This window comes from Megachile rotundata, chromosome 12 (assembly GCF_050947335.1).
Source record: "Megachile rotundata isolate GNS110a chromosome 12, iyMegRotu1, whole genome shotgun sequence".
NCBI lineage: Eukaryota > Metazoa > Arthropoda > Insecta > Hymenoptera > Megachilidae > Megachile > Megachile rotundata.
The window spans coordinates 11,310,891-11,333,025 of NC_134994.1; the positions used below are offsets into that span (position 1 = coordinate 11,310,891).

Genomic DNA, 22,135 nt, shown 5'->3' on the forward strand with positions numbered 1-22,135 from the left:
TTTCTCAAATTTCCATTTCCCCAAATTTCTACGTTCTCAAGTCCCTACATCCCCATATTTCTATGTTTCCGAATTTCTACTTTTCCAAATTTCTACATTTCCAAATTTCTACATCCCCGAATTTCTACATTTCCAAATTTCTACATTTTCAAGTCTCTACATCCGTAAATTTCTACATCCCCGAATTTCTACTTTTCTAAATTTCTATATTTCCAAATTTCTTTATTTCCCAATTTCCACACACCCAAATTTCTACATCCCCAAATTTCCAGGTCCTCAGTTATCCTAGATACCCTCATCCCCAGATCCTCAAATCCCAAAATCCACATATACCTCTCCAAATTCCTACTCTCCCAATTCTCTACATTCACAAATTCCAACGTCACTAAGTCTCTGTGTCCAGATTCCTCTTTTAGCATTCCTCAGAATACTAATGTGACTATTTCATTTTCTCGAAATACCACAACCAGTTATCATGACATACATGTTACCATATGCACATATGACACATATGTGCATTCGAATTTTCTCATATACTGCTCCTACAATTATTACCAATTTAAAATAAATAAAATATAATTAAAACTGTAAGATCATTTTATTTTGCAAATTGTAGAAAGATCATCCTCAAGAAGGTTAACTCTATAGAATCTAATAAATGAAGTTCCTGTCACTTATGTTGCCATTTTCTGAGGAAGTCACATTTGCCGCCATTTTCTGAGGAAGTCACATTTCCCGCCAATTTCTGAGGAAGTCACATTTGTCGCCATTTTTTGGGGAAGTCACATTTGCCGCCATTTTCTAAGGGAGTCACATTTACCGCCATTTTCTGAGGAAGTCACATTTGCCGCTGACTGTACTAGAAGCAAGTAAGGCGAATTCACCGGTGGCTAAGCTCGTTCGACTAACTAATATATACGATAACTACACTTAGGTGGTACATTATCGTTGCGGTGGAAACGAGGACGAATAGGTACGATCGCGTGTCGAAAGCGCATTATCGACTTCTGGAACTTGAACGCACACGACTGAACTCGTACATGTGTAGTATACATATGTTTAAAAACTGGTCGAGGAAAAAGTCGATCGAATCTTCGTCAACTTTAGCTCTAACGGGTAATAGATGTTTCAGAAAGTTAAAGTCTGTTGCGAGAGAAATGCAAATCGAGCTTTCTCGTTTGTACGGGGTATTTTTAACGTTTTTGCAAAATGGTTCTAAACTATAAAGAGAATGAAACGTGAACAGGAATGGATATTTTATCAGATTCAATCGAGCTTGTTTCACAGTAAATTCGCCATTTACAAAGTTTCACTACCTTTACAAGGATAGTGACGTTTTTTGAAACACTATTCATTCTTTTCCGTATTTCATTCCTGTTATCTCTAACAAACATCACTGTAATTTTTAACAGCATTACATAATTCGTGTTTCGTGCGACATGTCACTCACGCAAATGCAGCTGGTAAATTCATGTTTTAAGTATGATGCTCGGAAATTTACAGCGGCTTAGTATTTCATGCAAACGAGTGGAACGTGGTTTTCTCGAATTCCAAGTTAACAACGAATTTTTGGAGATAATAGAAAGCAAGAAAAAGCACAGTTTTTAATTAAACTGCTCCCACAAATATTGAAACAGGAGATTATTGTACGGAGACCAAAGATTATGCACCAGATGATAAACTCCTCTTCGGCACTCATTAGCCGCGCTAAGAGAATTTAACACACCTGTGCGGTTAATCGTTTCGCTATTACCACACCTCAGAGGAAGGTTACTTAATAATTGCAAGCATGAACGGTGTTTTATTCGCCTTACGTTTCTTTAACGTTCGACTAACGAAGTCAAATCCTGTTTGCCCGCACAAAAGAAGGTTAATACAAGACTGTGACGCGCGAGACACTAATGACCTCCCGTGCTATTCAAACAAAGAAAAAAAATTGTCGCGATATTTTGATTTTTATCCCAAAAATAAAATTGTTGAATGTGTCAAAAAGTTTGCGTTTGTTGTTTCATGCAAACAGATCTTTTGACATTTTCTGTGTAAAAATATCATGGTATCGATATACGATCGACAAATATTCAAATTTATGGGGGAAATATTTCATACGTTCGAAATATCTCACTCTGTTTATTTTTTTAATCTTTACTGTCATGTGTTATATTTTAACTTTCTGTAAGGTTTAAAAACTTTTTATTATTTTTGGTATGTAACACAGTTGTACGAGTTAAATTCGTTTCCTAACCTCAAAAGTTTATTTCTAAAGAGGGTGGTTTTTGTAGGCAGACTTCAATTAAAAATATCAGAAACATTTTCATTTTTTTTAATGAATTTAAGAAGCATTATTATTATTGAATAATAGTGTTCTTTGTAAGTTATATTTTTACTCTTTGATTTTAACAAGAATTTTATTATTAAGCAACACTGTGCTCAGTAACGACGTTGAATTACTATTTTCAGTATATAATATACGGTTGTACAAGTTAAATTAGTTTGTTTCCTAACCTCAAAAATTTATCATTGAAGAGATTAATTCTTATAGGTAGAATTCAGTTAAAAATATCAATGTCATTTTCATTATTTCTGAATGACTTTAAGAAGCATTATAATTGTTGAATAATAGTGTTCTTTCTACGTTACATTTTTACTCCCTGATTTTAACAAAGAATTTTACCAATAAGCAACAGTGTGTTCAGTAACATAAATTCATTACCACAGAATTATTGTAGCCTAAATTTTTAGGAACAATAGTTGTAATAATAAATAATAGTTCCTATCCCTCCATCAGCTCCCACATCACTGCATAATTAATTGAACGTACCCTCAGTTCCTTTTTATCAACTTCTAATTTCGTATTAGCACCACAAAACCCGTTTCCCTCAAAGAGTAAAAAAAAGAGCAGCATATTATCTTGTATATTAAAGCCGCAGTCGCTTTATATGCATAGCGCGAATCCGTGCATCCGCGGATGCGTGGAAGAGGAAAGAAGCGTTCGCGGAAGCGAATTTCGGGGGCGAACGGGTTGGTATGCGACGCGAAGAAAAGGGTGTCGCAAAGGAAGCGTGTCAAACCATTGCGCCACAATACATTCTAATGACTGTAGCTTCGCAGCCCTCCCACAAGGACTTTCACCCTCCCGCCGTTTTCGCGCTCCATTCTTCCATCTGCCTACACTTTTTCACCCACTCCCTTTGTTGCCTCGTCTTTCTTTTCTTTTAGCGACCAACTTCCTCGCCCTGTCTCCTTTCCGCTTACCTCGGTCCCGTTTATGCTATTTCCTCGAGCGTTTCACGATTATCGGAGAAATCTTCGCCGTGTTTCTTACGGATACTTCATGCATATATTCACAAAAAAAGGAAACGAAAAAATAAATCGATCTTCAGCTCGTCCGTGGACTCGTTGCATATTAATTCGACATTCATTCTCTTCCGTTAACGAGGCATTACCATTCGGACCCCTGAGTCAACTTGACGGACTTCAATACCTCGAATTCGATGTTCAAATGCTCGACGTTATTACGCGCTTTATTATGCTCGAGCTTTCAAATTAAAACACTACTTAATCTTCTTAATAGTCTGCATTATTCTCTTAACAGCTTATGATACATTTGTAATTAGGTATTTTGGATTAGGCATTAGGAACTGGGTTTCTAAACACGAACTAAGCCTGTAGGATTAAATACATTCGAACTACTGATTTCCAAACAGGAAAGCTTAGTTGAGGATGCACCTACGTCAAAATGGTTTATTAATAAAATTATCAGCGGACCTCATAGGCCCCAAGTATAATTCCCAACAGAAGTCCACAAGTAAAATTATATTTTTGTCTCCGTAAAAATCTACTAACTTTGCAGCACCCTCGATGCTCCATACGGACATATTTCACCCCGATCAGTAATCGATACCCGATTTTCCGCGACCACTTTGAAGCATTTACAGATTAACTTTGAAAACATGCTCGCAACTTTCCGGATAGCCGGTATTTTTCGCAAATATTCATCCCCTTGGCCCTGCGAGCGTAATAAATCTTACTAGTCATTTCCTATATCCTCCGCTTTGTCCCGCTCGCACGGCCGCGTCGTCGCTCCTCTTTTTCCCGCGTTTTCCGCTTTTTTTTTCACCGACGCGCTACAATCCGGCAGCCAGGCCACGGAGATTAAAATATCGACTCGGGACACTGCGATACGTCGCATCTGACCCCAATGCTGGCCTGCTAAACTCTTTAAGCGCTCGTTAGACGATTTAAAGGGATCGAGGCGAGCGAACAAACGCTCCTCGCGCGTTGCCCTCGAAACGAGCATCCTCCGGTGATTGCATTTTTGACAATTCATTTCCAGCTGGATGACGAGTAACGGCAAAAGGATATTAGGGACGACGCTCAAGAAAAGACAGGTGGAAACTAGTACTCTCCGACGATTGTACCTTTGCGAGATTCAGTTTTGCTTCGGCAAAAGAATGCTGACGCTGATACCGTAGTTTATATTCATGGAACAACGAGGAACAACTCTTTGTCGTACCTTCGCGCCTTCGTTGAATAATGCAGTGTAATTATTCGATTCGACGCAGACCGTGAAATGATGCGTACTCGGTGTCCTTTGTCGCAGTAATATCGCAGTTCCGCTCGCGCGTAAAGAAACAATCGTCGCGATAAATTTTCTAGCGCACTCCTCACGTAACGAACTATGATTTAATTTACTAATCGGATCGACGACGACCTAACTACCAACGAACCGATAAATTTCTGAAAAAGAAGTCTTTGAATTAAACACACGAGCGAAGCAATTTTTGCGAGAGTCCCGGAATTTCTGCCGGATTTTCTTTCCAACGAAAAAGTACTTCCCCGCAGGAAATTGATTAAGTAAGGGAAAAAGTAATAGGCTGCAGGCGATGGATATTGACGGGCGATAAAATTTTCATTTTCCTTCTTTCACGCTTTGACTGTGGAATTGGACCTAATCGGATATTATGGTCATATGTGGATTAACTTTAGATTTATGGACATTCGTGTTTAAATTGAAATTAAATAAAAACAAATAATTGATAGTAAACTAGCTTGCAATGATGTTTTGAAGGTTGATATACATTATAGGCTTCTTAATAATTTTCATTATTTAAAACAAGATGTCTGACATCCGCCATTTTGACGTCTTCCATAAATTCAATGTTCTAAAAACAAATAAATAATGGATAATACTTAAACCAGCTTGTAACGATTTTTTATCACGATGAAAGTTAACATACACTGAAAGCTTCTTAATAATTTTCACAATTTAAAACAAGATGTCTGACATCCGCCATTTTGACGTCTTCCATAAATTCAATGTTCTAAAAACAAATAAATAATGGGTAATACTTAAACCAGCTTGTAACGATTTTTTATCACGATGAAAGTTAACATACACTGAAAGCTTCTTAATAATTTTCACAATTTAAAACAAGATGTCTGACATCCGCCATTTTGACGTCTTCCATAAATTCAATGTTCTAAAAACAAATAAATAATGGATAATACTTAAACCAGCTTGTAACGATTTTTTATCATGATGAAAGTTAACATACACTGAAAGCTTCTTAATAATTTTCACAATTTAAAACAAGATGTCTGACATCCTCCATTTTGACGTCTTCCATAAATTCAATGTTCTAAAAACAAATAAATAATGGATAATACTTAAACCAGCTTGTAACGATTTTTTATCACGATGAAAGTTAACATACACTGAAAGCTTCTTAATAATTTTCACAATTTAAAACAAGATGTCTGACATCCGCCATTTTGACGTCTTCCATAAATTCAATGTTCTAAAAACAAATAAATAATGGATAATACTTAAACCAGCTTGTAACGATTTTTTATCATGATGAAAGTTAACATACACTGAAAGCTTCTTAATAATTTTCACAATTTAAAACAAGATGTCTGACATCCTCCATTTTGACGTCTTCCATAAATTCAATGTTCTAAAAACAAATAAATAATGGATAATACTTAAACCAGCTTGTAACGATTTTTTATCACGATGAAAGTTAACATACACTGAAAGCTTCTTAATAATTTTCACAATTTAAAACAAGATGTCTGACATCCGCCATTTTGACGTCTTCCATAAATTCAATGTTCTAAAAACAAATAAATAATGGATAATACTTAAACCAGCTTGTAACGATTTTTTATCATGATGAAAGTTAACATACACTGAAAGCTTCTTAATAATTTTCACAATTTAAAACAAGATGTCTGACATCCGCCATTTTGACGTCTTCCCTAAATCCAATTTTGTAACAACAAATAAATAATGAATAATACGTAAACCAGCTGGCAGTGATTATCTTGAAGATTAACGTACATTGAAAGCTTCTGAATAATTTTCACAATTTAAAACAAGATGTCTGACATCCGCCATTTTGACGACCTCCGTAAATCTACCATTAAGAATGTACTTTTTTCACATCAAAGCTTTATAATAGCCCGAATATCTAAGAGTAAAATCAGCTCAACGAGAAGAATCTCGATCGAAACGAAACAGACCGCAACTTAGGAACAAGCATAGGAAGTTAAAAAATTCAGCGCACATTCCTGGAGTATCGGAAAGCGGCGCGGCCGGAATGTTCGAAAAAAGAAGTGCATACGAAATAAACGTTGACAAGAATATTTTCCCTGAAAAACCACGAGGCAACCTCTTAATCGAAGTAGCATTCAAAGGAGTTCGAAACACAAGGCTTCTAAGCGGTCGCTTTTAATATCGCAAAGTGTGCTCGAAAGTCGGCCAGAATGGCCGTCTAATTGGTTAGCGAAGAACGGGTCTTAATATTCCGGTCGGCGTCGAGCGAAGAAAAGAGCTCTATGGGAATACTTCGGCGTATTCTTACGTCGTTCGTTCTGGATTACCGGCGTCACGTCTCGGCGTCGCTGATGCCGGCGATTACCGTCTTATCGCTCCCGCGAACGTTATCCCCTCACTTGTAATTCTTTTTTCCGCTCGAAAGCTACGATTTCGACGATTTGTCCTGGATCCTCGTAGACGCGATAAAACAACCGCGAACTTTTCATTCGCGGGTTATCTCGATTCGGCTTGGAAACTGCCAGCGGATAAACGACACGATTTATTTCGCGAAGTCGCGGCTCGGGCGAGAACATATCGAAACGGAAACGGTGGATCGCTGACACTCGCTGAACATTTTCAACCTATTATAGGGACGAGTATTCCCGTTTGTTCTGCTCCTCACGTTCTCTGCTGCACTTCGGACATATTGAATCTTGAATTATTGATGAAATGTGGGAGACATTTTCAAGTTTATACTTTCAATTTGCTGGCTTATAGGGTGGTATTTAAGAATTTATTATATCTTCATTATTAATTGTGCTATTATGTTGCATTTGATACACTGATACTGGCTGCCAACATGCTAGTAGCGTTTACTAAGGTCTTTAAAATAAATGAAATTTATTATACAATTTTGTACTATGACTCTCAACGAAAATTACAAATATTAATATTTAATAGTTACTAAGTGTTTAGGTCTTTAAAATAAATAACGTAAATGAATCTTCCTCCACCCTCAATCTTATAATTGCAGAATGGTTCGTTCAACAAAAATTACAACCATAAATATTTAATAGTTACTAAGTGTTTAGATCTTTAAAATAAATGAAATAAATGAATCTTCCTCCATCCTCAACCTCGTAATCGCACAATGCTCTTCAACAAAAATTAAAGACTTAAGAAGATTGAAAATCCACAGCACATTTTCAATAATGCACCAACCAATGAATTTCATAATACATTACCGTCCCTCAATAAAATAAAAAAGTTAATAAATAACATCGTTTTAAACGACCCATCCGCATTTTCTCGATGAATCTTTTTTCTGTGAAGAATGTTGGTAGACAGGTGCAGGTGAGAAAATTATCCCGAACGTCAAATTTGTCCTCGTTAATCTCGTTCGCATGGCCCTGGTGTTTAAAAGCGACGCCTAATATACGCGTCAGAGCATGTACGCAATTAATCGTCCTTAACCTTTGCAACGTACGCTTAATTGACAATTTTTCAAGCACGCGATGTTTAAGCGATGATTGTTCATTGAACGTGTCACATACGGAACAAAGTTAATACTTTCCGCTGGCATTTTTGTTGTACGTCAACTCCGCGTTAATGTAATCCCTTTAGAACGTGTTAACTCGTTCGAGGGACACGTCGATGTTAATGAAAACTTGTTTTCCTTTTAATCGCGTCGTTTTATGTCGAACTGAAATATGCGTCGAGGAAAAATGAACTTTTTTATGGAGTTTTTATTGCTGTGACGGGAACGTAATATTTCTTGGAGGACTTCATTAGAGAGTTAATTAAGGTGATTGATTAGGTAATGTTGGGAGATGTAGATGTGAGTAACTTGATTGTGATGTGGAAATGTAGAAATTTAGTAAGTGGAAAATTGGGAAATTGGGAGATGAAAAACTAGGAGATGGGACATTAGGAGATGGGAAATTATGAAATGGGAAATTTGGAAATGAGGGAATTGAGGAATTGAAGAATTTGGGAATTGCGGAATTATGGAATTAGGGAATTATGTAATTGGGAAATTTGGGAATTGGGAAACATGGGAATTAGGAAATTTGGGAATTGGGAAATTATGGAATTGGGAAATTAGAGAATTGGGGAATTATGGAATTGGGAAATTATGGAATTGGGGAATTATGGAATTTGAAAATTATGGAATTGGGAAATTAGAGAATTGGGGGAATTACGGAATTGGGAAATTATGGAATTGGGGAATTATGGAATTGGAAAATTATGGAATTGGGGAATTATGGAATTGGAAAATTATGGAATTGAGAAATTATGGAATTGGGGAATTGTGGAATTGGAAAATTATGGAATTGGGAAATTAAAGAATTGGGGAATTATGGAATTGGAAAATTATGGAATTGAGAAATTATGGAATTGGAAAATTATGGAATTGGAAAATTATAGAATTGGTAAATTATGCAGTTAAGAAATTATGGAATTGGGGAATAATGGAATTTGGAAATTTGGAAATTACAATATTTGAAAAGGGTCCTTCAGAAATTGTTAAATTTCAAGATTTGAAAACTTGAGAAGACATCTCACAATTCTAAAAATTTGAGAATTCAATTGAAAACCCAAAGCTATGTACACTAAAAACTTTGAAATTTATAATGAATCAATTATATCGTGAAATATTATATGCAAAAGTACCACCCTTCGAATACCACCCTTCCAACTAAGTATCTCAATTTAATCATATTAGAAGGCTTCCTCGACGTTTTTATTTACATCAGTTAATTAGAAGCGTTCTACGTACAGGTATGAAACACGGAACATCCTAGATAGCGAAAATATCCTAGTAACGAGCAAGAGTGTGCAATTTCATCGATCGTCGGATAAAAACACAAGAGTTATTCGAGGATGGTGCGCATCAAGCAGCGAATGAGGCCATGTTGCCTGGAACGAATTTAATAAATCCAAACGCAACAGCGATGAAACAATACCTGCAATTTGTAACGCAAGCCATGAATTACCTTCCGATAATTTAATTATCTTCTGTACCAACAGATTTCCCAGAACTAATCACTTTTTGCAACTTCCCCATAAAAAGAGCAACAAAAATTCATTGAAATTCATGAGAACGAATTCGCGTTCCGTAGGGGTGTCATTGTTCTTTCTGGATAATTAAATTTTCGAAACGTGACATTTTTCGATGCTGATTCGCATAAATTGAACCAGCGATGTGTTGTAAAATTGATGCGATTTTATTTGGTTCTGAGTAATCAACAATGTATTGAAATTGTTTCATACGGTCAGGGTGAAATAGGGGGTCGTTACTTTACTGGGGTGGAAATTACGGATATTTGCATTTAACTGTGTTCTCATTTTTGTGGGATTCTAAATCTTCGGTTTAATTTTTTATAGATTTTTTCATTTTAGTGCGCAATTTTTTTGAAACAATAATAGGATAATTTTCTAATTTTCTAAGTGTGCAAATGTCAAATTCGCTGATTCCCTATGTTCCTAATTTCTTAATTAATTATTCCCCTTCTTGCTAATTTCCTAATTCCCTAATTTGCTAACTCAGTATTTCCCACTTTCGTAATTTGCTAATTTCCTAATTTTCCTATTCCATAATTTCTCGATTCCATAATTCTCCGATTCCCTGATTCCCCGATTCCATAATTTCTCGATTCCCTGATTCCCCGATTCTCTAATTCCCCAATTCGCTAATTCCCCAACTCCCTAACTCCCCAACTCTCTAGTTTCCCAATTCCCAAATTCCTCGATTCCCTAATTCCCCGATTTCCTAATTCCCCGATTCTCTAATACCCCGATTCTCTAATTCCTAGATTCCCTAATTTCCCGATTCCCTAATTCCCCGATTCCCTAATTCCCCAATTCGCTAATTCCCCAATTCCCTAATTCCTAGATTCCCTAATTCCCCGATTCCCTAATTCCCCGATTCTCTAATACCCCGATTCCCTAATTCCTAGATTCCCTAATTTCCCGATTCCCTAATTCCCCGATTCCCTAATTCCCCAATTCGCTAATTCCCCAATTCCCTAACTCCCCAACTCTCTAGTTTCCCAATTCCCAAATTTCCCAATTCCCAAATCCCCAAATCCCCAAATCCCCAAATCCCCAAATCCCCAAGTCCCCAAGTCCCCAAATCCCCAAATCCCCAAATCCCCAAATTCCCAAATTTGCCAAAACCCTAACCTCCCAATCTCCAAATCCATAAATCCCCAAATTCCCAAATTCGTGGAAACCCTAACCTCTCAAGTGTCTAACCTCCCAATCCCCAAATTGTAAAACGGTAAAATTCCAAGATTTTCCGAGCACCCTTCAATCTGATATTAACCCAGTCGTGACAGACATCTTCAATGAAATATCGCAACGATCAATTCTTCAATCGTCGAAATCGATCAATAGCATACAAGGTAATGCCATTCGAACGTTCGAAAGGTCCTTTTATTTGCCCTTCTCAACCTGTCCCGTCGCGAAATCAAAGGAAAGTCATTGTAGGTCACTGATTGCGAATCGATCAGTCTTCCGTTTCCGCGGAGCAGAGACTCGTTGTCCCGTGGAAGGAAATGGAACAGGCAGAAAAAGTCCCTTCCAAAGATTCCCTTTAACGCGTAAATCGCGTGAACGTGTTAAACGGTTAAGTTAGGTTAACGCGGCGTCCTAGGAAATCGCAATCAACCGACTATTAACGCAATTACTAAATCATTTGGCTCCCTAACGGATCCATTGTTTGATCAGACGAGCGTCAACGTTCGGCAGTCCCTAATAATTGCCACCATTATCGTTAGCATAATTGAAACCATGTTTTGTCATCGGTCGCTTAACGTGGAAGCTAATTTGCGCGAATCTGCAAATGATGGGTTATCAATTTCTCTATTTACAAGTTCGAATACGATCTGAAATTTGTATGTTTCCACGATTCTGTTTGTATAAACACTATAATTTATTCAGTTGGTTAGTTGGAAATTTGGAAGGTTGAGTTTTTGGATACTTGAATATTTATAACTTTATTTACTTTTGCAAATGGCTAAATTTTCAAATGATTAAATTTCTAAATTTCTAGATTTCTAGATTTCTAAATTTTCCAATTTTCCAATTTCCTAATTTCCCAATTTCCCAATTCCATAATTTCCCTATTCCATAGTTCCCTAATTCCATAATTCTCCAATTCCGTAATTTTTCAGTTCCATAATTTCCCAATTCCCAAATTTCCCAATTCCCAAATTTCCCAATTCCCAAATTTCCCAATTCCCAAATTTCCCAATTCCCAAATTTCCCAATTCCCAAATTTCCCAATTCCCAAATTTCCCAATTCCCAAATTTCCCAATTCCCAAATTTCCCAATTCCCAAATTTCCCAATTCCCAAATTTCCCAATTCCCAAATTTCCCAATTCCATAATTTCCCAATTCCATAATTTTCCAACTCCATAATATCCCAATTTCCAAATTTCCCAATTCCATAATTTCCCAATTCTCTAATTCCCTAATTCCCTAATTCCCCAATTCCATCACTTCCCTATTCCATAATTCCCCAATTCCATAATTCCCCAATTCCATAATTCCCCAATTCCACAATATCCAAATTCCATAATTTTCCAATTCCCATAATTTCCCCATTTCCTAATTTCCCAATTCCCCAATCCCTCATTCTCAAATATCCACCCACCAAAATTCCCAAATCCCCAAATCACCAAATCCCAAAATCCCCAAATTTCCCTAAATACCAACACTCCACACCCACAATCCATATTAATGCCTCACATCTCTTCAACACCCGATTTATCCACAACTCTCATACCCTCGCCATCTTTAACCTCCACCCTAGATTAACCCTAGACTTTCACCACAACTCTCAGAACAGATAGATGTACTGACTGAAGAACTTTTGAAACGTTCCCCAGAGCGCCATCAATCCCAATTCTATTTCCAAGAAGGTTCCGATACCGTGCCCGCGAACTGATAAATAATAGACGCGAGAGTCGTTATAATTCCCGGGGTGGTATTTCCTCGCAAATTCTTTTCTGTGTACTCACACATTGTCCCGATTATTCTCCCCGACGATGGAAAAAGAGAAGAAAAAGTAAAAGTATCGACGGCTATTCTCTTGGCCGGATATTCCATTTACTTCGAAATAAAAGAATCTATTCCGAACGGTGATTTGTGTCTGCGTGACCCTCTTTCTGTTCTCCCGGCTGCTGGAACGAAGGGTACTCAACTCTTGTTGCTCACGTTTGTTCGCAGGTGTTCGACAAACATAATCGAGGCTACATCACCGCGTCAGATCTCAGGGCAGTGCTGCAGTGCCTCGGGGAGGACCTGTCAGAGGAGGAAAGTACGTATCAATCGTAATAAAGAATCCTTGACGAATTATCCTTTGCTTTCGTTTGGTTGAGGGAACGGATTTGTTATCTGTCATAGGTAGTTGGACCACAAAACTCGTTATCGCGGGTAGACTATCTGGGAGTGACGAGTTTTGGCGGTTCTTTATGATGTAAGGGGAATTAGTTTTCACTGGGGTTGGTGGGGTGAGATTGGGACACTGGGTTTCAGGGTTTCTGGGTATTTAGGATTTGGGGGTTGTTAGTTTGGGAAGGTTGGAAATGTGGGGATGTGGAATTTGGGGAACTAGAGATTTGGGGATGTAGGGATTTGGGGATGTGGGGATTTGGGGATGTGGGGATTTGGGGATGTCGGGATTTGGGGATGTGGGGATTTGGGGATTTGGGGATGTGGGGATTTGGGGATTTGGGGATGTGGGGATTTGGGGATGTGGGGATTTGGGGATGTGGGAATTTGGGGATGTGGAAATTGGGGATATGGGAATTTGGGGATGTAGGAATTTGGGGAAGTTGACATTTAGAATGGTGGAATTTTGGGGATGTAAAGATTTGGGGGTGTAGGGATTTGAAGATGCTGGAATTTGGGGATGTGGGGATTTGGGAATGTAGGAATTTGGGGAAGTAGAGATTTGAAAAAATTGGAATTTGGGGGATGTAGAGATTTGGTGATGTAGGAATTTGGGAATATTGGGATTTGGGGAAGTTGGAAATTTGGGGACGTAGAATTTGGGAATGTGGGATTTGGGGAATTTGGAATTAGGGAATATTGGGATTTGGGGAAGTTGGAAATTTGGGGACGTAGAATTTGGAAATGTGGGATTTGGGGAATTTGGAATTAGGGAATATTGGGATTTGGGGAAGTTGGAAATTGGGGGATGTAGAATTTGGAAATGTGGGATTTGGGGAATTTGGAATTTGGGAATATTGGGATTTGGGGAAGTTGGAAATTTGGGGACGTAGAATTTGGAAATGTGGGATTTGGGGAATTTGGAATTAGGGAATATTGGGATTTGGGGAAGTTGGAAATTTGGGGACGTAGAATTTGGAAATGTGGGATTTGGGAAATTTGGAATTAGGGAATATTGGGATTTGGGGAAGTTGGAAATTTGGGGACGTAGAATTTGGAAATTTGGAATTTGGGGATGTGGAATTTGGGAATGTAGGATTTAGTTATTTTTAATTTGGGAAATTTGGAAATTTAGGAATGTGGGATTTAGGAATTTTCAATTTGGCGAATTTATAAATTTAGGAATTTCTAATTTAGCCCCAACAATTACATCAAATCAACAATATTTCCTTGCTATTGCTTTTTAACAAGAATGGCAGAGACCATCAGCCAATCGCATAAAATCGCTTTTCAGAACCTCTTCCTACAATATTTACACAAGACTCTAAATAATAGAATTGTCAACGTCCTCATAAGGCATTATTAAGCATTCGGTAATCGGTTCCCCCTGCGGCAATTATTAATCCTTGGAGAGAAATGCGTGTATAGCACAAATTGATTCCGGTCAATTAATAAGCTCATCCCATGTCCCAAACGGATTATTACGTTGCTCGCTATAGACACTATTCTAGGTTCAATAGAGAGACCGCACAATTTACCCTCTCGTCTTCTCTTACGAGTCTCGCAACCTATTAGCCTCGAAATTTTCCCTGCATGCTTCACCATGAAATTTTCACGTGAACGTTTTGTTTTCGCCAGATTTCGTTATGATACTCGAGCAGGTTAATTTCGTTTTCGCGTTCATCTTGCAGGAAAAACAGCGTTAACGATACTGTAAATGAACGAATAATGAATTTTAATTGCTCGATGAATAAAATCTTCCTCTAAAATAGTTTTCCCGTGGAAATTGGGATCGGAAGATACAGAATGAGATTTAAAACTTTCGAGTCTGGTTTGCCTTAGATAAGAATTTAATTTAATGCATTTCCAGGTTTTCTGATTGGAAAGTGTTTCCGAACTTCCGAACTTCATTTTCGTCACGGGTCGGTCCTTTGTTAGGTTAGGTTTTTCGATATTTCTGAATGGGCTGAGTTTTGAATACGATGGCCATTTTGTTTTAATCGGATTCTTTTAGATTAGCGTTACTACCTGAAAATTTACTTTAATATGTGTTTTAACATTTCTTTTTTTAATTATTTGCTGAAAATTTACTTTAACCCCTTTTTTTTTAGATGAGTGCTACAAACTGAAGATGTTCTTTAAAATATATTTTAACCATTCCTTTTTAAAAGTACTACGAGATGAAAACATATTTTAACCTCTTTCTTTCTTGTAGATAATTGTAATAAGCTGAAAATGTACTTTAAAAAATATTTTAACCTCTTTATTTTATAAAAGTATTACAAGATGAAAATATATTTTACCCCCTCTATTTTATAAAAATATTACAAGCTGAAAATATACTTTAACCTCTTCTTTCAGATAAGTATAACAGACTGATAATATATTTTCTTAATTGCACTTTGACTTGAAAATTTCTAAGTCTCCACATGTGACATAATATACCACATGTGCCTTAATATACTAACACGAATTACATAAATTTATAAACTGTACAAAACAAATATTTATCATATACATAAATATTTAGCATTTCCAATGTACAAAATTCTGTCTCAAAAAATGTCTCTTGAAAATAAATTTTGTCTAACATCCTAGATATCAGTTGATCCATTATCATTTTCACCAAAACCATCAGTAAAAAAGGTCAGGTGCTCTAAGTGCACAGACCAATTTGCACATCCATTTCCCCCGCAGAATGTATCCCCAAAGTTCTAAACTAATAATAAATGTAAGATCCACCGAAAATTTGGCGATAGGGTTAAAACTTGCCGGAGTAAATTATTCGAATCGAGTGAACGTGACGTTGCCTATAAATTGCAAGCAGTTATGTCGTGTGTCGGATAAGTCCAGAGTCTTCTGTTTATCCATTCCTGTTATGTTTCAACAAGAGTTTGGCACGAGAAAGATGTCAAATAAAATTAGAAGCCCACGCTAGTTAATCCCACGGGATAACAATGGGGGAGTTTCTTATTTCTATCGGACTTAATAACCATCCGTGTTTTCTTAGACCCTGTAATCTCCGGAACACTGGGTCACTTTTCGACACGTGTCTTTTAACGTACCTAGTCCTTCCAACTTTTTCCAGGGGGAAATCTTGCGCGGATCGAACACTGCAAGTTATGAAAATCAGCCGCGTGAAAATAACTCGAGGGACTTCGAGTCGGGTAACGATTTCACTGTGGATCCATGAAAGTTTCCGTCGCTCGATTCAGCCTTAACAAACGCGACGAATGCGTAATGCGCAATCGATTTGTCGCGGAAATAATGGACCATCGACAACCATTGAATACCTGTCGACAAACTTTCGAACGATTCAGAGTTTCTGTTTCGTGGATCTCTAGTTTATCTTCGCAGTCTTATCGAATTAGAGATTAATTGCAATGAACCTCTGCGAGGAAAATGCGACTAATTGATTTAGAACAAATCTTTGGATTGTCTTTGGAGAATCCATGACCTGCAGTGGAAATGGAGTAGGCGGAAAACTTAATTTAAGTTCGTGACTGAACTTTCAAATATTTTTTTGATATTTGATGTTTGTACATTTTTGGGTTTTCATATTGGGTTGTTGTATATAATTCTTATTAGTTTGAAGTAAGATTTTCAAGTTTGCTACTTTTTAGGTTTTGAAATTGTGTAAGTTTAGGGAACTTTATTTCTTCCTTTAGGGTGCTTCGTTGCATCCTCCAATTCCCACATCTCCGAATTCCACCTTTTCCAAGTCCCCACATCTCCAAATTCCACCTTCCCCAAATCCCCACATCTCCGAATTCCACCTTTCCCAAATCCTCACATCTCCGAATTCCATCTTCCCCAAATCCCTACATCCCCAAATTCCCACATTTCCAAATTTTCACACCCCCAAATTCTCACATCCCCGAATTCCCACAACCCCGAATCCCTACATCCCCAAATTCCTACATCCCCAAATTCCCACATTCCCAAATTTCCACACCCCCCAAATTCTCACATCCCCAAATTCCCACACCCCCAAATTTCCACATTTCCGAATTCCCACATCCCCGAATTCCCACATCCCCGAGTTCCCACATCCCCGAATTCCCACATTCCCAAATTCTCACATCCACAAATTCCCACACTCCCAAATTTCCACATTTCCGAATTCCCACATCCCCGAATTCCCACATCCCCGAGTTCCCACATCCCCGAGTTCCCACATCCCCGAATTCCCACATCCCCGAATCCCTACACCCTCAAATCTCTACATCCCCAAAATTCCACGATTCCAAATCTCCACTTTCCCATATTCCTATGCTCCATAATTCCACCGTTCCCAGATCTCTACCTCCCCAAATCCCTACATCCCCAAATTTCCACGTCTCCAAGTCCCTACATCCCTAAATCTCTAAATCCTCCAAATCTCCAAATCCTCCAAACTCCAAATTCTCCTCCCAATTTTCCAACCCCAAATTTTCAACCCTCGAGCCCAAGAACCTTCACCATTTGTAATGAATCAAATCTCCACCAAAAGATGTATAAACGCCATGAGTCTCTCTTTATTCGACAAATTTGCAGAAAATCAGATTAAACAGAAACGCTTCTGAATGAAGAGCGATTTCGCGTGACAAGTGTCAATGATAACGGGGCCAATTATCACCGCGTTTTTCGCCCGGGGAAAACTCGTCGCGGAATATTAATCGCGCGAGAACGCTTCAGAACAGATTTCACGGAAACACGAGATCAACATCCGCCGAACGAAAAATTAAATTGCTGCGTGCCCGTTCCGTCAATTAGCATACGATCATCGGTGGATGATTTTAATCAGACCAAATGCAATATTTGTCGTGTCAGTGAGTGGCCATGGTCAACGTGGCACGTTAATAGCCTCGATATTAATTTCGACGTTCCGGGGGTTTGTCCAGCAACCCTGTAATCTGTCTGGAACAGTCGCGATTGTTACGGAAAGAAGGAATCGGAGGAAAATGGGGACAATCGTTTTTGGAATGCTTGTTAGGGGATTTGTTTGTGATGGCTTGTAAATTTGTGTAGAATGAGATGTAAGCTGATTTTGTGCTTTCAGTCGAGGACATGATCAAGGAGGTGGATGTGGACGGGGATGGCCGAATCGATTTCTATGGTAAGTTCTTTGTGATTTTTAGTGCAATCTTTTTTGATATTTGCAGATTTGGGAATTTGGGGACTGAAATTTTGGTCTTAAGGAATTTCGGTATTTTGGAAATTTGAGACTTCAGGATTTAACTTGACAAGTTTGGGGGGTTTGGAATTTTAGGAACTTGGAAATTTAGGGGGTTGAAAAATTTGGGCCTTCAAGAATTTCTGGGCTTTGGAATTTGGAAATTTGACACTTCAGGGTTTAACTTGACATGTTTGGGTGATTTGGAATTTTAAGAACTTGGAAATTTGGGGAGTTGAAAAATTTGGGTCTTCAAGAATTTTGGAATTTCAGAAATTTGGTAGCTTCTTAACACTTTAATCCCCACTCACACATGTGTGTAATGATCAGTGAACGTAGGTGGTTGCCCTAATAATTATCACTCAAAGAAAAATATTAAAACTTGTTATATTAAATGTGTCGTAGCTGTTGCTTTCATTTGTTTTATACATACGTTGAATTGTTTCGTGAATTTTCATAAAGTTTTCTCAAAAATTCAACCAGACTCTGTGGACGTTTGACTCCATAGGCAGTCAATAATTAATTTAAAACTCTATAATTATAAAATTTGAAAAATGTAAAATAACCTCACAAGAAATACTCTAAGTAAATTCCGTCACTGGATTCTCGAGCCGTCGATTGATCGACGTCGAAGAATTTGTGAAAAAATACAGGGTGGGGACGTATTCCGACAGAAAAGACGAGGGTGACATTCCACGAACACGAAAGAAGTCGTCAGGAACGAAACCGTACTCGTAAAGGGCGAGAATGAAGACAAAAAGGTTCCTTCGATTTTTCTTCTGTGCTTTTCGTTTGGATTCCACGATATGGGGGACTTGCAGTGTCACCGATAAGCTGAAATTCTTCCACAGAGCTTTACGCGAAAACTTCCGTTGCCTCTCATTCAAGAGAACAAAAACATTCGACCATAAATTTTTTTGATTAAATTTCACAAATAATGTGTGGGAGCAACAATATTGCACGGCGGTCTGGTATATACTGGAGAATTTAATTCTACTAAAAGCCTACCCTGACAGATGTCAGGAAAGACTTCATTCATCATTTTACTTAATCCTACTGGAACCTTTTCGCGATGTCGCAACAATATTCATATTAAATTTTCCTGTTTGCAAACGTTTTGAATTGATTAACGCGCTCGCTGTCTCGTTCATCAGCGTACATTTAATTCAAAATCAAATATGATAATTACGGAACTGGCGGAAACGGTGTGGATACAATTACAATTGCACTGATATTTTAACGAGGTACTTGCATTTTACTGTTGCTGTCGATCGAATTTATTCAAGATGATTTTCCTGAGGAATATACATACATGCATTCTCTATATATTTATACGTTCTTTATACATTTATACATTCTCTTAGAATTTAATGTACGAACACAATGATGGTATACACATGTGTCATCTTTGAGTGATGCATTGAGGAATATGTAAATGTCCACATACGAGTATTTGAGGTTAAGTGCAGCGCCATTTTGATTATCGCCGATCAAATTTATTTAAAATGATTTCCCTAAGGAATATACTGTACATTCTCTATACATTTATACATTCTCTTAGAATTTTATATGCAAACATAATGATGATATACACATGTGTGATCTTTGAGTGATGCATTGAAGAATATGTTAAATGTCCACATACGAGTATTTGAGGTTAAGTGCAGCGCCATTTTGATTATCGCCGATCAAATTCACTTAAAATGATTTTCCTAAGGAATATACATACATACATTCTCTATACATTTACACATTCTCTTAGAATTTTATATACAAACATAATGATGGTATACACATGTGTGATCTTTGAGTGATGCATTGAAGAACATGTTAAATGTCCACATACGAGTATTTGAGATTAAGTGCAGCGCCATTTTGATTATCGCCGATCAAATTTACTTAAAATGATTTTCCTAAGGAATATACATACATACATTCTCTATACATTTACACATTCGCTTAGAATTTTATATACAAACATAATGATGGTATACACATGTGTGATCTTTGAGTGATGCATTGAAGAATATGTTAAATGTCCACATACGAGTATTTGAGGTTAAGTGCAGCGCTATTTTGATTATCGCCGATCAAATTCACTTAAAATGATTTTTCTAAGGAATATACACACATACATTCTCTATACATTTACACATTCGCTTAGAATTTTATATACAAACATAATGATGGTATACACATGTGTGATCTTTGAGTGATGCATTGAAGAACATGTTAAATGTCCACATGTGAATATCTGAGGTTAAGTGTACAGCCATTTTGATTATCATAGATCAGTTTCACTATTGCACTGCATTAACACACTATTACTTTCCTACTTGTTCAATTTATTATTTTTTTACCTGACTGTCTTACTGTTCCATTTTAATGAACTTAATAGAATGAACTCTCAAAGGAAATATTTAAGAGATTTAATATTCAGCTACGTATGGTCTTATCAAAAGTTGATGTTCAATATTTCTCAATCTGATATTTTCAAATAAATATGTATGAAATATGGTAGACAATAGATTAATGATCTTCAAAATCATATGTCACAGAATTCGTTCACGCGCTCGGAGAACCAGGGATAGAGGACGACGAAGAGGACGACGAGGAGGACGTGATGTCGCCGGGCTACTAGGATTTTACCTATTCTCGTGTCTGTGTTAGATAGAACGAATTAAAGATGAATCGAATCGCGCGAATTACAAAGTTCATCGCGTCTTTAACCCTCTGACATTCACTCGCGCGTCGCGACTAACCTTGGAAACGTCCAGATTTATAAATTTTCGTTCGTCGAGTAACACTTTGAAATTCGCGCAGACGCGCAAGATGGTTACGCTTTGTGCCAAGAGGGTGTGCCACCCTCTGCACCGACGGAACTCTGAGCGATATATCTCGACTCCCGTGACGCTCGTTACTTTCGGTCAATGTCAGAGGATTTCGAAAAGCCCTAATCGCACCTACCGTCTAAGATCCGTAGATACGATGCTTGATGCGATTTTATGTCACTTCGGTTCCAAATCTTTCATCGATAGAGATCGAAATTGAACGTAAAAGTCTGTGTTGACAAGAAGAAGGGTGAAAAGTGACATAAAATCTCAACAAGCTGTTCTTTAAACTTCCTTCGTTAACTGTGTATCTACGTGTTCGGCGGATTTCCGGGAAGAGATCGGCGAGCGAGCTTTTTTTCTTTCCAATTGGAAACGATGAGATTTTGAATAACGAAAGAAGGGTTTATAAGAACGCTTCTGAGCTTCGCTTGCCGAATCAACCGGAATCGATTTCTTCTAAGATATGTGGATTTTTTCGATTTTACTCTCTTTCTCGAAATCTAACCTATCGATAAGTCACGTTGTATTTCACACCTAAAATCACTGTAACGTAAGAAAACAAGCACCGCAGCAACACTCGATCGATTGCACTGCGACGTCACCGATCGATCGGCGAGTGATCGATCGAAGACCAGCTTCTCCACGGGTTTGGAGAACGGAGACAAAATAAGCGTTGACACGATTCTTACTCGCGCTTTGGCACTATTTGAAATCTCTCGAATGTCCTTCTTTGAGATTTTTCTTCGGGGTTCACTGAGATAACGGAGCCTCGAGACCGCGGGGAAGGTTGAACGACTATTTTAAAATCGATCTTGATCGCTTCGCTCTCCTTGAGCTTCGTACTGTGTACCTTGTAAACGATATTTCACTGTTACGCCGTAAATAACAAGAGCCGCACGCTGTTTCAAATATTTTAAAGGGTCTAATAAATCTAATAAACGATAAAGGTTTCACTGGTTGTTAATGTTTTTCTCCTACTGTTCCTTCCTGTGTTACTCGATATGGAATTAGCTTCCTCCTCCTAATCGATTCAGCACCTACACTCTAATTGACCCTGCGTTTCGATGAATAATTTTTCCTTTCTGCATATTATTTTTTATACAGTAGACTGTCGTTATATTGTCATCAAAGAACAGGTCTGAATGAAAATGTGACAAACTTAACTTGTAGTACAATTAATAGATGTTTATGTAACACGCAGAAAT

General features: G+C 37.7%; 1 protein-coding gene across 2 annotated transcripts in view; it reads left to right on the forward strand.

Annotated features, from left to right (window-relative positions):
• Positions 1–21,883, forward strand: part of LOC100880933 (uncharacterized) — an 89,944-nt gene extending 68,061 nt beyond the window's left edge. For both annotated transcript variants that reach the window (XM_076537984.1, XM_076537983.1), the window contains exons 5-7: positions 12,777–12,867; positions 17,983–18,039; positions 20,655–21,883. In XM_076537984.1, coding sequence (XP_076394099.1) covers positions 12,777–12,867; positions 17,983–18,039; positions 20,655–20,737 — 231 coding nt within the window. In that variant the 3' untranslated portion in view covers positions 20,738–21,883. The remainder of the gene's footprint in view (positions 1–12,776; positions 12,868–17,982; positions 18,040–20,654) is intronic.
• Positions 21,884–22,135: the final 252 nt, after the last annotated feature.